The sequence below is a fragment of the Leptopilina heterotoma genome, unplaced genomic scaffold, assembly GCF_015476425.1.
Source record: "Leptopilina heterotoma isolate Lh14 unplaced genomic scaffold, ASM1547642v1 Lhet_142, whole genome shotgun sequence".
NCBI lineage: Eukaryota > Metazoa > Arthropoda > Insecta > Hymenoptera > Figitidae > Leptopilina > Leptopilina heterotoma.
In genome coordinates, this window is record NW_025110861.1 from 1679514 (window position 1) to 1697566 (window position 18053).

At 25.1% G+C, this 18053-nt stretch overlaps 1 protein-coding gene across 1 annotated transcript in view; it reads right to left on the reverse strand.

The window, feature by feature from the left end:
* Nucleotides 1-18053, reverse strand: part of LOC122498098 (extensin-like) — a 35200-nt gene that overhangs the window by 8222 nt on the left and 8925 nt on the right. The window contains exon 5 of the mRNA XM_043605672.1: nt 8295-8569. Within this exon, the coding sequence (XP_043461607.1) occupies nt 8295-8569 (275 nt within the window). The remainder of the gene's footprint in view (nt 1-8294; nt 8570-18053) is intronic.

Here is an 18053-nt window from a genome sequence, read left to right on the forward strand (position 1 = left end):
AGCTAGTAACACTTTTATTTTTCAATCTTTCTATCCCTGACGAGATGCCTGATAAGATAAGATTTTCCTTTTTCAAGTTCATTTGCATATTGACTTCTTTTCGTAAAAAGGAATTGTCTGTTGAATTTCAATATTTTGTACATCCATTTTATAATAATAATATGCTTTTAGGTTGTTTTCAAAGACTTATTTTTAAACTCAATAGCGACACATAAAATATTGATATTTAATGCATTCATAATAATACTTAACCACTTCAGCGGTATGACTTCAGCCACTAAAAGCGTGAAGCGTGACCTGGCACTGAGCGGTAAAAATGAGGGAAAAAGGCGTCAAAACTACTTCTCGATTATTAAATGTCTGTTGTCATATTTTTGTGTATGTAAACATAGTATTTTTATTATTTTTAGATCAGGTGATCACGAATGTAATATTAAAAATTCAATTTTTTTTATGTTTTTATTGTTTTTTAGCACGTTGAATGTTAGCGATTTTCAATATTTTTTAAGTTTTTACGAGAGACAACGAATGTTTGATAAATCAAAAATATGCAGCTATTTTTTTCATGATTTATAATAAAATAATATTTGGAATTAAAAAATTAGAAAATTTAAAAAAAATTATGATAAACAAATAATTTTTTTTTATTACACGATTTTTTTCTTTATCAAATTTCGTTTGATTGATCTAAAATATGCAAATTTTTTTCCTTTTTATATATAAAATTGTTAATTGTTAAAAAATTATGATTAAGAAATGGGAAATATATCTCCATTTTAAGCATAATTTTTATTTCTTAATAACAATTTTATTGTTCACAAACTTATTCTCTTCTATTGTGAAAATAAAACATTTCCGTTTTCTAATATTTTTGTAGAAAATTCTTAATTTTCATAAGGAAATAATTTGCATAATTTATATTTCTTAATTACAATATTGTTTTGATAAAATTCAAAGTTTTTTAAAAATTTAATGAAAAGAATGTTTATAACTTCTATTTGCCAATTACCAACAAATTTTTAATGAAACTAAATGTTGAAATTGAAACTTTTTAAATTTTTAGAAAATAAAGGAAAAAATTTTTCTTAAAAAAATGTTCTGTTACAATAAATTATTTACAAATTTCTTTAATTGTAAATTTATTCAAAAACATCAATAACTTCTTTTTTTAAAATATTTAATTATTATTTTTTTTCTATAGGAATTAAGAATTTCAAAAATTTCAAATTCAAACCTTTTTATAAAATAAAAGTATTTGTTATAAAACATAAAGAGATCAATTGCTCCGAGTCGAAGACTCGGAGTGATCGATTTCTTCATGTTTTATAATAATTAAAGATGACCGAGTGATAAAATCTTTATTTTATATTATAAGAATATTGTTACTCTAACTTTTTCAAAATTATTTTCATCATTTCAATTCAATTACTATTTCCTAAAAATTTTAAATTATTTTTTATGAAAATAATTGAATTCCTAAAAAAAAATTATTATTTATGAAAATAATTGAATTATTGCGAAGAAATTTATAAAAAGTTTGTAAATAATTAAATTCATATGAAATTTTTATTGTTTATAAAAATAATTAAATGTTTGCATACAATTTAAAAAATTTTTTTTTTAAATTAAATTCTTATTGGGAAATTTTATTAAAATAGCAGATTTTATTAAATAACATTGAAATGAGAAAAATTTTTAAAAATAATTAAAATTAGAACAAAAATTTTATTCACATTTTTGAAAATAAGTACACTTTGGGGAAGAATTATGTTATTTGTAAAGATAATTGGGATTTTGACGAGAATTTTTTTAAAATTTTCAACATAATTGAATTTTGTGAAAAGAATTTTATTACTTTTGAAAATAATTGAATCCTTAAAAAATCTTATTATTTATAAAAATAATTGAATTATTATTGCGAAAATTTTTTTTAAAAATTTGTAAATAATTGAATTCCTGTAAAATTTTTATTATTTATAAAAATAATTAGTTTGCGTACAATTTTATTAAAATATTTTTTAAATTGAATTCTTATTTGAAATTTTTATTAAAATATCAGAATTTATTAAATATATCATTGAAATGAGAAAAATTTTTGAAAATAAAATTGAAATTAGGATAAGAATTTTATTGACATTTTTAAAAATAATTGAACCTTGGGGAAGAATTTTGTTATTTATAAAAAATTTGCAAATGATAGAACAAAAATTTTAATTTAAAATTAAAAAATTTTATTATTTTTAAAATTGCTAATTTTACTTAAAAAAGTAAGTTAGAAGTTTGTTATCAAACAGTAATTACTTATACAAACATAAGTGTGTATAAAAATTAATTTTTTAAAGAAAATAAACCAAAAATTAAGAGTAATAGAGCCTGGTTACACCTTAGAGGTTGAAGAAGGGAAGGGAGAAACAGACGAAAAGTTATATTCGCGCATGCGCAGCACTGTTTGCAACAACCCTCAACGATGGAACCAGGTTCATATAAGTAAAGAAAAGTTTGACACCATTTGTAAAAAATATTGAAAATTATTAATATTTATTTATTCAACGTGTTAAAAAGCAATAAAAACCTCATGAAATTGAATTTTTTGTTTCATTTTCAAGATTATTGTTTCCAAAAATATAATTTTTTATAAAATCGAGAAAAAGTTTTGAAGCTTTTCGTTAACTTTTACTTCTCTGTGTCATATGTCACGCTTGACTTATTTATTATAATTTTTCTATGCTTAAAACTTTTGTATAAATAAATATATATATATATATATATTTTTTTTTTCCTTGTAGATTGATTGTTTATTTGTAAAGTTTAACGATTGATTATAAATAATGGCAAAAGTTGAGAAAAACCATTAGAAGATTTAAATTATTGTGCAGTGAATAGCTGTAATTCTTTTAAAAATTCTGACGATGCGTACCTTAATACTTTTCCTACTGCTGCACATAAAAAAGAGCTATAAGGAAAGTGGATTATTCTTGTTTTATATTGAGAACATTTTTCTACTTCTGACGGTACTAAATGGTAACCTGAAGTGCTTTCATGAATTTTTAATCAGCATTTTGTATTATTATTATTATTATTATTATTATTATTATTATTATTATTATTATTATTATTATTATTATTATTATTATTATTATTATTATTATTATTATTATAAATATACAATTTAAACATTATTTCTATAATATATGAGAATATTTCATTTTAAGATATCAGAGCATTTTTAATTGGAAGGAAAAAAAATTATAAAACTTACAATGAGAAGTGAAAGAAAAGTACGAAAATTGAGTGCACAAAAATAAAAATTGATCAGTCATCTAGTGTTAAAGCAAAAGTACTGAAGTATTCAGTCATTAATTCAGAAATTACATTACCGAACTGTTTTTTTATTGTTAAGTATTTTAAAGCTTTTTGTAATAATTATGAATGTAGGAAAGTTATTACAGAAGAAAAAAAAGTTGACAATTTGTAAAAATGTCAAATTAGCTAAAGTAACAATTCGTAAAAATGATACTTTGCAAAAATAGCAAATTCGCAAAAATGTCACTTTGAAATAATGACAATTCGTAAAAATGTCGTTTCGGTTAAATGCAGTTCGGTAAAATGTCAGTTTGGTCGTCAAACGTCAAATTACGTTTGGGGAATATTTATGCGCCCGGAATTTTAGATTTCTTGGAACCAGATTATCTTTCATTGTCAGATAAATGTTTTCCTGGAATTCAAAGTACTATTTATGACAAAGCATTACACTTGTACTTATTATGCGTTATCATTGTTTTCCTTAAATAAATTTCTATCAATAGTATCAAAAACATATATGTAAATAAATATTTTTGTTATTACGTATAGCGTGTTTAGTGTGACTTAAATATTTCATATGACGTCAGTTCTATTCGGTTATAAAAATATATTTGTTGTTCATTGTGAACATTAAAGAATGTCTAGACTAAAATATAACTTGACATACTTGAATATCAAAAATCTAAATATATATTTAATATTAACATTTATATGGATAAAATATTTGTCTTACGGTATTTTTATTCACAAAATAATATAACAATTATTTTACTAAAAAAAAATTTTTTTTTTATTTATTAAGTATTTATTAAGTATGTTTAGGTTTTACTATTATTGGTAGGTCTGTAATTTCTTAGACAAATCTTTTAAAATTTACTTGAACGAAGAATTAAAAATTTGTCGCTTTATAAGGAAAAAAAAGATATTTATTTTTGAAATTCATTTTTGATAAATTAATTTAAAATAAATTAAAATTTCTACTGACTTATTTTACTTCTTATTCTTTTGATTACGCGTCTGTTACGTCAATTATGAAAAGAATAGATTTTTCAACTTTTTCTCTCTTCACCGTGGAATAAGATCACGGGGTAAATTCGCCTATTCAAAAGAATTCAACTTTTGAATTCTTTCCAATTCTCCGCTTTTTACCAGGGACTCAATTATGTAAATCTTAATCGTCTTCCACTTTGACATTCACATTTGATTGTTTTCGCCTAGAAATTTGAAAAATGTCAATTTAACACTTGTTACGTTAAACCAACGTACCCTAGTAGAAATTTGTCATAGTATCTTTAAGGGCACTGGACAGTTCCACTGGAAAATTTCGAGGCACTTTACAGTTAAACTGGCTAAAAACTATAAAGTGATGTCACGCTAATTTCTTCAAGTTATTGTCCAGTCAAATTTTACAGTTTCTGATCATCAGTCCTGTAGAAAAACTATACAAAATAATTCACTTGGAAATGTCAAAAATTTCTTTATATTGACGTTACGTATTAAACACGTACAAATTTGAAAATATAACGTTAAATTTTTTTGTCAACAAATTAAATAAATTAAAATTTTACGAAACTATATTTTTACTGTTGGTGTATCTATTGTTCCGTATAATAAATGATTTATAATAAATTATCTGTAAAATTATTTTTAAATAACTACATAATTAAAAAAAAATATAAAAATTACTGATTCTTGAACACATGTCATTTTTTTACATTAAACAACATTCACTTTTTCCTTTAATTAAGCACAACACTGAAATAAATATTATTATTTTATCACACTACAAACTTATAAGTAAACCCTAATATGAAGAATTAATTCAGTTCAAACGAAAAATATCTAGCGGTTTCGGGGAGCGAACTCGGGTCACACTGGGACGAAATACCTAAACGCACGCTTTACGCATCACGGCCGTTCTAGTCGATGGACGATTCCGGAAAAATAAGAACCATACTCTACCGGCAGGTAAAGCAGTTCCCTTTTTCATCTTTTCTAGCTCAACTGGCGAATTACTGGACAGCTACTGCATAACACTCTAAAGTTGAACTTATTGATTATTACTGTATAGAAGTTCTGTCTGTCCAGTTATTCTCATGGTACTGTCTAGGCGTTCCGTGAAATTATGTTTCAAAGTTTGTCGTGGCGTTAGCGCTACCGTCAGTCCAGCAACTGAACAGTGTTGTGTAGACATTTTCCATAAATACATCAGAGTATACACTGAAAGAAATAATTCGCGGGTGTAACTAGAATTATGTCTATTTTTTCCGTAAGGAATTAGTAATAAATTGTTACTGTCTACTGTCATTAATTATAGACAGTTCTGTTATTCAGATCGGAGAGCTATACATATGTCAACGTCAATTCATCAATGTAAAACATAACCTCACTTTATTGGACCAATTCTAACTTTTTGTATGTAACAGGTTTGTTAAATTAATATTTATACATATAATAAGAGTATATAATCTTGAAAAGAAATTGTCTTCTGAATTTAAAAAATTAGTTATTTTAATTAACTCAATTAATTGAAGCGAATTTTAAAAAAATTTTTTTTTTCTAAAGGAATTTTCATTAAAAATAAATTTTGATTGAAAAGAAATTTTTATTATTAAATCAAAATTTTAATATTAAATAATTTAAAAAATTTGTTATTTAGTTGTCAACAGTAAAATAAAAGAACAAAATTAAAATTATAAAAACTATAAACTGTAAAACCAAAAGATTTATTTTATAGAAAATATTTCGAAAATGTCAATACACAACTGTTTAGTTACTGAAACTGGCGGTAGCGCTAACGCCACGACAAACTTTGGAACATCATTTCTCGGAACGCCTCGACAGTGCCATGAAAATAACTGTACAGGACTTCTATGCAGTAATAATCAAGTTCAACTTTATATTTTCTTTAACAGTGTTATGCAGTAGCTGTCTAGTAATTCGCCAGTTAAGCTAGATTAAACTTCCATGACTAAAACTGTACAGTAACTTGAATAAATCTAGTCATGCCACGACAAATTTCTACTAGGGTAATAATATCATAGTTAGTCCCCTTTTTTTACCAAATTCCCTTTTTATCCCCTCAAATGATTAAAATCTTCTAAAATACGCAATACACGCACATTTTTTCCACTTTTCCTCTTATTTTTAAGAAAAACTTATCAAAATTGTCATTTTTTGAAAGGTAGAAACTTTTTTTAGCTGTGCTTGAAGAAAAAAATTTACTTTTTGCAAACTTTGGAAAAATTTTAGTTTTTTGATACCTAAAAATCTTTTTATATAATTTTTCTAAGTCTTTAAACTAAGAAATGTTTCATGAAAGGTAACATTTACTTTTGACACAATCCAAATTGTTTGGAATTTTTGCCAAATTGTAATATTTTCAGAATAAATTTTAGTAAATTTAAAGAATATTTGATTAGTTTTCAGTAAAATTTACTGCAAGGGTATTATAAAATTAACTCTGGAAATAACGATTTTTAATAGAAAAAATTTATTATATTCTCAATGTTAATTTTTTTCATCAAAATTATTCATATTTTCTTCGACCATTACAATTGGCTATTAAAAAATTTTTTTTTTAGATTAAATTTTACTACCTATTTTTGAAATAAATTTTTCTAATTAAAAAAATTTTTTCTTTGAAAATAGTAAAAGTTATTCTGGAAATAACAATATTCAATATTAATTTTTACTATTTATGAAGGGGATTTTTCCAAGTTTCAAAAATTCATGTAATTTTAAAACAAAAGTAGCGTTGTAATAAAAATATTGATTAAAAATTTAACGAAAGTTACAAACGGCGGAAACAGATAAGAAAATATAAATTATTAACAGAAAAAGTTTAACAAAAAAGTAATTTGATTTAAAATTTTATTACCTCGTTTAAAAATTTAAATTTTGAGTGTGGTCAAAGTAAAGGTCGTGCCTCAAAATTTGCAATATTACCCTCCAATTTGTTGACTTTATCAAAAATCAGCTGATTACGAATCTGGTAAATAATTAATTAAATAATTAATTTTAATTTCTTAAAATTCAAGATGTCGAATCCAATATGGCTGCCAATTTTTTTTAAACTTGACAAATTTCCTTGAAACTTGTCATTCGGGAGTTTTCGAGAATTTTGATTACGAATATGGTTTAAATTTTTCAAAATTCAAAATGTCGAATTCAATATGGTGGCACATTTTTTGAAAAACCTAACGGATTTGATTGATATTTGTTGCTAGAAAGTTCTCCAGGTCGCTAATTACGGACCTGGTGTTAATTTTTCAAAATTCAAAATTAATCCAATATGGCTGACAATTTTTGAAAATGTCAACAAATTTGCTGGAAATTTTGTTATGTTAGTAAATAAAGTAAACATTTAGGGGTAATTTTGTAATTTAGAGGTTGTTTTTAAAGGGTTATTTACTTTTTTTTATAAATTTTGAAGTAATAAAAAAAGGTTTATAAATCATTTTGGAGTTTGCAGAAATTTAAAATATTTTTTTAACCCTTTTGAACAAAATTTAAGGGTGGTTTTATAGGTGAGGGGTGTTTTATAAGGGGTTTATCATTGTCATTATTAATATTGTGTGCAAGAATATTCTTTCTGTATGTTAAGAAGAAATAAAATTTTTTCTCCAATAAGTACTGCTATTTATACTCCTTGGGGTTGTTTTTTTTAAATAAGGATAGTTTTAGAGGGTAGAAAGTGTTAATTTTTTTATGCAACTCAGACATAAAGTGCTCACTATTGCCCTAGGATAATAAAGTACCTATTATTACCCTAGGGTAATAAAGTACTCATTATTACCCTAGGGCGATAATGGACACTTTATTGACCAGCTGAAAGACGAAGATAATTACGATTACATAATTCAGCAGTAGAATTTTATAAAACACTTTGATATAAGTTTCAGGTTTTTTTAAATATTGAAAAATAAATGCAATGTATTTGAAGATATTTTTTTTTTGCAATATGTGAATTAGTAGCTAAGAGAAGTTACCTGGAGCAGCGGTAGTTGTGACAGGCTCGGGCATCATAGCAGGCATCATTGGCATGTTCATCATATCCACTGCCGCGGGAGCATTTTGCAAAGCAAGTTTGAATGGAGCACTAATTTGGTGATGCTGCAAGGAAACAATATTGAAAGTCTCCGGTAGTGTCGATTGTTGGAAAATGAGATTGCTCTTCGTTGCTCTTGGGGGCGCAATCATAAAGCTCATTGCTTCTGGTGGCATCATAGCTGGCATCATTGCTGGCATCATAGGTACAGCAGGACTGCAGGTATTTTAACAAAAAAAAAAATAATAAATTTAAATTACGATAAAATTATAAGAAGTAGAAAAATAAAATAAACCAATTAGACAAATTTTTGTGTAACAGTTGTAAGTCACAAAGTAGGCCTAAAAAATTTAACCGTTGAGTCAAAATTACTAAACTGGGCCACATAAAACAAACTTTTTAAATTTGCATTATGTCTTTATATAATTTGTTACAGCCGGGTGTTTTTTTTATTTTTACGATTTTTTTCATACTTATTTTTATTAAAAAAATGATTAAAAATAAAAATTCAAAAAGCCTAAAGTCATTTAAGAAGAAGAAGCATTCCGGGCGAATGTTTTTGTATTACCCGGTTGTAACAAATTTAAAAGGTTTGTTTTAGGTGGCCCAGTTAAGAAATTTTGACTTTATTAAATGACGATAAAAGTTTAAGAAGTAGAAAATTAAAATAAACCAAATTAGACAAATTTTTGTATAAAAATAATAGGCCTAAAAAAATTCCACAGTTTAGATTTTAATCTACTTATAAGCCATCAAAGTAGTTCAGGTTTTTACATGGTACTTCAATGAAAAACTTGTTACGATTTTCACATGACTTTTCAATATTGCGAATATTCGTCTACTGAAAAGAGAATATTTTTTATTTGAGAATATTTTGATTAAAGGATAGCTTTTAATCTGTCTTCTCTGATTGGAATTATTAGATTGATTACCACTTATAGAGTATAGAAAACAATTTTGTTTTTGATTAACTTTTTTTAAGTTTTAAAATTACTTTTTCAAATTACTTGTATACTATTATTGAAAGGGCGTAAAAATAGCTGAAAAATTCGCATATTATATGCATTTTTTTTTTTGTTTTTTTAGGAATAAGATATTTTCTAAATGACATGTAAAAACGAAAAGTCCTTAAATTTTCTATTTTTAAGTGAAAATTTGCAGTTTAAATATCGCACTTGATATTTAACTGCCAAAGCATATAGGTAACTAGTTTACATATAGCGGCATTAGTGAGAACGAGTGTAGATATATGGAATATCAGAGAGCAAAAATAACGACATTCTAACATATTCATAAGTTGCAGGACACATGGCATCACAGAGGTGTTCTCATCAAAGAAAGATTTAGAATATTAATATTATTTTATACCAGAAAAGACTGCCGTACAATTTAGAAACTTAAATTTGCAACTTAGGCGATTTACACCTTTTTAAAACAAAAAATTTGTTAAACATTTTTCCGAAAAAAAATTAAAAATAAATGAAATTAGTTTTTTACTCATATTACCCTATTCAATGTCAAATAAAACAGATTTTTTAAATTTCGTAGGTACATTTTAGGGTTCCAATCAAAGAAGCGGTTATAATTTTTTTAAGCTCAAAATCATTGCCCTGTAAAGTCAAAAACTAAACTGTTTTTAATTCCAATTGTTTGAGAAACATTTTGGTCATCTTTATACAAATAGGAAATGTTTTCAAGAAATTGAAATTTTAAATCCTTTTTTTTATTTAAAGGTCGAGAATTTTGAGTCTCAAAAACTTTGATTGGGACCCCTCATTTTTTAGGGTTTAAAAAATATTGATAAAGATTCAAAATTAATTGAAAATTCCGTCTGGGGATGAACTGTTAGACGCATCTGCATATACGAAGTCGGATTTTTTAAATTCAAACTTCAAAATGTCAGATTCAAAATATGGAGGTCATTTTTTAATGATACTTTATACCTACACTGTAAAAAATTTAGGGAGTTAATGGACTCGGGAGTTAAATTTTTCGAGTTAAAAATCAACTCCAAAAGAGAGTTAATTTCTAACTCCCTTCATTCAACACCCGCGCGAGTTATTATTTCTATGGGGAGTTAGCATTTGGGTGTGAAATTTTAACTCTCTTTATTTAACTCCCCTGGCATTAACTCCCCAATGGGTGCGACTTTTATAGACCCCCCGGGGGAGTTAAAATTTAACTCCCTTTTTTTACAGTGTATAAGGATCTTGGGATTGTTTCTTGTGAATTTGAAGTCTTTTAAAAATTCAAAAAAGGTGGATCCTAAATAGATTACCATGAGTTCTTTTAGGGGTCACTGAGTACAAACATCCCTTTTCAGAAAACCAGCTAAAATCTACTATCATATTTACGTTGCATTTGCTTTGATAACGGCACCCCATTTCTTTAATGTTTTGATAGCATCGCCCTTTTCCCCTGTTCTTCATTGTAGTCTCCTAAATTTTCAGGGAAGTAATCTAGATGTGAGTCTGAGAAATGCAGTTTCAAGCTCATCAAGCATCCCATCCTTCTCAACTTGTAATCATATTATTTATACCGTTACCTCCTTATTCTCGCTTCTGTAATTACCCGGAAAATTTTTATTAATTGCCTTAAAACTATAAGCCATGGATAATTCTCAATTTCCCCATTGAAAAAAAAGACGATCTCGTAAATAGAAGTATAATTAAGATAGTAAATAGGACCAAAAATATGGTCCGTAAATTTGATCGTAATAAGGGATATATAGTGGAAACAGTATTTATACGTCCGTAGGATCAAATTTATAATCGATCTTCTGACTCGATTTTTTAAAAAAATGTTTCTTTAATGTTAAAATTATTAAATTTAAAATTAAATTCGAAATTAAATTCTTTCAAAATTGGTAAATTTTAATAAAATATTATCTATATTATCATCGTTGGTTTACATTTAATGTTCTTATCATTTAATTGATTTACCATTTTCCATTGCCATTTCTCTTCTGAAGGATGGCAACCAAAACCAATAACCGAAAAAACAGAAATTCAAATAAAAACCAAAAAAAATTATCTGAAACTGAAAACGGTAAAGCGAAACCCGTATTATAAAAATCCCTGCTTTTCATTATTTGTTATTTATTTAAAAAATGTTTATTTTACATATATTTTTATATATTTATTTATGTGACATCAGCTAGCTGGTTGGGACGACAAATAGATGACGCAATACTATTTTTATGGAGTATCAAATGTGTGCCCACATTTTATCAATTTTATTCATATATTTTATTTTTATTCGATGTCAACAAGCGTTTTCCATGTTTAAAATATGAGTATAAAATTGATAAAAGTAAATATAATTTTGTTTCCTATATATAAAGAATAGATTTGTGTCGTCTGTTTATTGTCCCTACAGCTATCTGACGTCATATCTCGAACACGCAAAGAACGTTGAACTAAAGCAGACTTATTTTTAAGGATCAACTGATATACGTATAGATTAGAAAAACTAAAATTGAATTCGACCTTGTATCAATATTTTACATTTTTATTGTTTATTTTTTTTTTTTTATTTCCGCATCCTCTTTTCAAGTTTGGTTCTAGTTTTCTCTTGAGTTTCATTTTTAGAGAAGAATTTTCTTCCCGTTATTTTTATCGTTGATGAAATTGCGAAAATTTATTAAATACAAAATAAAAATAACCGATCAATGAATGAGTAAATGCGTTATTAGAAGTTAGAGTTTTTCAAATAATGTAATTTTTGAAAAATCAGAACTAAAAAAAACTACAAAAAAAAAAAATAAAAAAAAAAAAAAAACTAAAAATCATAATAAAAATTTTTTAATAATATAATAATATATAATAATATAAATCATGATAAAAAATTTTTTTTTAATAAATGGAATTATAAATTAGAACGTAGATACAACTATAAATATATGACCCAATTACGGTCCTATTTACTGTCGGAATTATGATCCTCTTTACGATCCTATTTTTGATCGTTTTTTTATTATAGGGTTACCCAGCTTAGATAAAAATATCTCACCTGTTAACATTTTGCAAATTTACGGACCATCGGAAACCCCTTCATTTGGTTTTTCATCATCGCAGACTTCGCACTTGATAATTAATTTCAAAAAAGTAGCGAATAGTAGTTTTCAAAGTAAAGAAAAATAGTAAAAAAGTAGCTATCGAAAAATTAAACTTGACGACCAAAAAAACTCGTTTGAGACACTTTACAAAAAATTATTTTTCCTAATTTTCATCAAAAATATTTACTTCTTTCTTATCCTGCTAATAAATTCATTTTTTTCGACTAATTTTATGCAAATTCTAATTTAAATAATTCAATTCCTGTGAAATTTTTATTATTCATGAAAAAAATGGAATTCTTACGAAGACTTTTACAAAAAAATAATTTTAAATAATATTGCATTTTGTTTGGAAATTTTATGAAAATAGTAGATATTGAAAATCATTAAAATGCGAAGAGTTTTTAAAAATAATTGAATTTTGCAAAGAATTCTATTATAATCTTTGACAATAATTTGAATATCTTATGTGGTATTTTATTAAATTTTTTTTTTAGAAAGTAATTGAATTCCTAAAAAGCATTTTATTATTTATGAAAATGATGGAATTCTTGCGAACGATTTTATTAGAATTTTTTTTAAATAATTGAATTTCCACGAAGAAATTTATTACTTTTAAAAATAATTGAATTCTTGTCATGAATATTGTTATTTATGAAAACAATTGAATTTTGCAATTAATTTTATGAAAATGCCTCAAAATAATTGAATTTTCTGGAATAATTTTGTTATTTATCTTTAATAATTGAATTCTTTCGAAGAATTATTTAGGAAAATAATTGAATTCTTGGGAAGAATTTTATTAAAATCTAAAAAAATAATTGAATTATTTCAAAAAATTTAATTAAAATTGTATTTAAGATAATTGATTTCTTTCGAATAATTATATTAAAAATTTAAAATATTTGAAAATAATTGAATTCCTGTGAAAAATTCTAATATTTTTGTAAATAATTGAATTCTTCCAAAGAATTTAAGAAAAATATTTTTTTGGAAAATTGAAATCAAATTTTTAAGAATAAAATTACATTCTTTGAAAAATTTCTTTAAAATTGTATTAAATATAATTGAAATCCTGCGATAAATTTTATTATTTATGAAAATAATCGAATTGTTTTCAAGAATTTTATTAAAAATTTTTAAAAATAATTTAATTCTTGAGAAGAATTTTATTATTTATGAAAATTATTGTGAAAAATTTTATTAAAATGTTTAAAAAGAATTCAATTTCTGTGAAAAATTTTGTTATTTTTGCAAATAATTGAATTCTTTATAAGAATTTTATAAACAATTTTTTAAATAATTAATTTTTTTGAAATATAATAAAATTATGAAATTTTTTTTTTAAATAATTGAATTCTTCTGAAATATTTTATCTTCGTTGAGTCTTCGTTGAGTTTTATTATTGAATTCTTGCTTAGAATTTTATCAAAAAAAATTTTTTTTAATTCAATTTCCATGAAAAATGTTATTATTAGTGAAAGTAATTGAATTATTGTAAAGAATTGTATAAAAATTTTGTTAAATAATTGATTTTTTCGAAATTTTTTTCCAAATGCAATTTTGAATTTCCGTGGAAATTTTATTATTTTTGAAAATAATTGAATTTTGGATGAATTTTAATAATTTTTTTTTAATAATTGAATTCTTTTGCTAAATTTTATGAAAATAATTGAATTTGAAATATTTTTCTGAAAATAACTGCATCTTTTTAAAGAATTTGATTATTAATTTTGAGAATAGTTTTTTGATTTCAAGTATTAATGAATTTAAAGTAATGGAAATTCTCAAAAAAACAGAAATAGTAGCTTTTAGTGGCTGAAATCTAAAAAGTACCCAAATAGTAGCATAACGTAAAAAAAATAATAAATATTATGTTTTAGATGATGAGTGCGAAGCCTGTCATCGTAGATCTCATTGTCAAGGAATATGGAGTATTTGAACCACATTTCTTTGAATCTTTTTTCATTTTTCTCTAAACTTTTAACAAAGTATTTCACTGATCCTAATTTAATGTGCAATGATGAAAGAAGTGTTTTTAGAGGGTTTAATAATTGGATTTTTAATGATATTTTTGGAACCTGGTTCAGAAGATACCTTCTTGGGCTATTCTTTTTTTCTAATGATTCTTTCAATCTGTACTATCCCACAAACTTACAACTACTAGGATGTTTTTTATGAAAACTGTTTGGCGTCCAAGAATAGAATTAGGAATGCTTAAAATCTCCACTGATTTGTCAGTTGTGTTCTTAATAGATTTAATTTTATCTAAAGTTAGACAGATTTATAGCTTCCTTGAAGTTCTGTTGAATGAACCAAATGAATTAAAGTGTAGATTAATATCTACGCTTCATTATATACGCTTCATTTAATTCATTTAATTTTAATTCATTTGGTTCATTATGCAATTTTTATGAATAACTATTATGGACAAACCTACTTTTAGGCTTGTTTTAGAACCTCTAATTTTTATTTTTGCTTCTAAACGGGTATGGCTGTATGCTCTGCAATAGGCCACTAAAGAGGAAAGAAGAAGAAGCTTCTAAATGGGTAAAGCTCTCCTAACAGCATTTGGATATATAATATCCTATAGACTTGATAAGAATGACTGCGATATTTTGACAAAATCTTAGAGATATCCTAATTTTCTGATATGAATGTATAATATTAATAATTGCTGTTAGGGTAGATATTCTGCATCATCTTTGGATAATTTTAAATCTCCGACAAGATATCCTAGCGTCAACTTTTCTGTAATTTTTTTTCTTTCTTCACCAGTTGGAATTTAATAATCATCCTCGACACCAACACTCATGTCATCTCCAATATAACAATGTACATTTTCTACTGTTGAACTGTCGGCTTCTACAATAATTTCTGAAGCAGAAGGTGAATTACGTGAAATTTCTAGTTTTGATACAGAGTTATGTGCATTGCCGTACATGTTATTTTTCATTCTTGTTATTATAACCTTCAACATTTGTATGAGAGAGCTTTCTGACTTTAACAAGGGTAACGTCAACTCGTTGTCGGACACACTACAGTATTATCCTCACACCCTAATGTGTGTCCCTGCCAAGGCAAAGCTCTTTCGTTGGCTTCGATACTTGAATAAATAGGAAGCCAATCATTCAACATATCAACTTTCAGGGTATAGTTGTCATCGCCTACTGCATTTATTGAAGCAGCAGGATTAGTATTGTGGCAAAGCACAAAAGAAAACATTAAACGTAGAAAGTAAACGTTATGACCATCAGAAATAAGATTATAGAGAAAGTGGTCGTGGATGAGAATTAAAGTGCACTTATACGGCTTATTCACTAAAAACATTTTCGATGTCATCATTTACAGAAGGAATGTAATTAATTTTCCTTTTGTAAATTTATTTCCAAAAAAAAGTTTCTCATGCATAACTGTTTACCAAAGAATATTTGACAAACATTTTCAGCCTTAAAACAATTTAAAATAGTTATGCTAGTAGCGGAAATTTTTCAATCTATAGCTTCGAATTCCTAGTCGGCAAACAAAAAATTCAGGAATTTCTCTACGAAATTGAGAGAAATTTAAAAAAAAAATAAAAATAACACTATAGAAAGTTCATGAAACTCTCTTTCGATTCAGTATTGTATGTTACAAATAATTAAATTTTTATATAATAAAATTTATTAGAAACTCGCTCTCCTTGCGATTGTTTTTTTTTTGTCGGTGGAATGTTTTGAAATGAAATACCTCATGAATTTAATTAAGGCAAGAATAAATAGAATAAAATATGATAAATATAATTTGCTTCGATATTTGCTGGACCATAATTAATATTGTCTGTTATGTATACAAGTCATCAAAAAATTAATGAAAAAATAACAACGCCAAATTCCAACATTGCAAAATCAACAATTATGTAGTGGCTGAAAATATCATTTTAAACTTATTTACCCTCATATATATGTACATACAATCTATTGTTTGATAATTAATATAGAAAAATATTTTTACATCAAAATTAATTATATTTAAACTTTTTCGATAATTAAGAATCTCTTGAAAATTATTATAAGGTCTGTCTCGAAATATTTCTTAGAGAGCACTTTAAAAATTTGTTAAACCAGGACTTTCTCATTTGGTCCAAAGCAGAATAGAATTTATTGATCATGACACGTGTTGGTCATGTATAGATTAACAAAATGTGCTGTTTGCCAATTTTTTAATGTGCTGCCTTCGTGAAGTTAATGAATACCGATAGCTCTCGAACATCACGAACGTGCATTTAATATATATATGACTTCTACATCCATGCGGCTTCACTTATTGTTAGCATCAAAGTTTTCAAGCAATATGGCTTATTTTCTTGAAAATGAATATTTTTTCTTCCAGAAAATTTAAATTTTATTTAAAGTTTAAATTTTTAAAATGTTTATTTATTTATTTTTTTTTTTTTGACTGATTCAATTAGTCAAGATTATCTAATTTTTCTATTTTTCACAGCCATTTTTATTTTATAGAAAAAAAAATTACCTTAAATTTTGCACTTTCGAAGGTTTTTGAAATTTTTAAACATAAATAATTCTATTGGTGAAAAATGAAAGAAACCAATTCTTGTTTCAATATTTTAGTCAGACCTTCTTTTTCACCCTATATCAAAGGCTGGTGTTGGAAAACGAGATACTTTATAGGGTGGAAAAGATCCAACTTAAATATTGAAACATGGATTGGAATTTTTCATTTATCGCCAGAGGAATTATAAATATTTAAAAACGTTGAAAATCCTTAAAAGTTTAAGGTAACTTTTTTCCTTTTTTTTACACTAAAAAATTAAAGTCCTATAGGCGGCAGACCATATCAAAGTACATTAAGTGTCCTTCATTTTGAGTAATTATTAATTTCAAAATATTTACATAATGAAAAAAATTGTAATTAACTATATTAATCTTTAGTTATTTTTTCCATTATCCTGTTCGACACTGATTTTGTTTCTTGAATATAATTATCATCATCATTTATTTAAAAAAAAAAATAAAAATATTTCATTTAAAAAAATTAACATTATTTCATTTTTTTAATTCAGATTACTCTACGATGATTAAAATTTTATTTTTTAGTAGTTTTTAATATTTGCAATAACTTGTAAAAATTTACAAAAAAACCTCAATATACTTTACGTGCATCTCTGGTAGTTAATTACAAATTTAATGTCATTTAGAAATTTTCAAAATGGTGGATAGAAGATGTCTGCCAAAAAAAAATTTTAAAAGTGAACTATTTTACCTAACAATTGAAAATAAACGGTTCTATATAATAAAAATTTATCTCTTGGAAATAAACGAGTCACTGAATACGGATTCTGCATTGAAATCGATGCAAGCTTACGAAAATTTGAAAGATGCGTAATTGAATTCTATAACATATATGGTTGCGCAATAAGTTTTTATTCTTTTTTTATTCAATATGCTTTTTATAGTGAGGACATGCTGCTATTTGTAGTAATTTATTCGATTATTAAAGTGAGGAAGAAAAATTTTCATAAAATAAACTAATGCCTTCGTTTTGTGTATTTTTTTTATAAATTTTAATTTTAATTATTACTGTCAGTAACGATGAGCGTAAATTCTCCCCACATTAAAATAGTAATTATTTTTTAAGCATCTA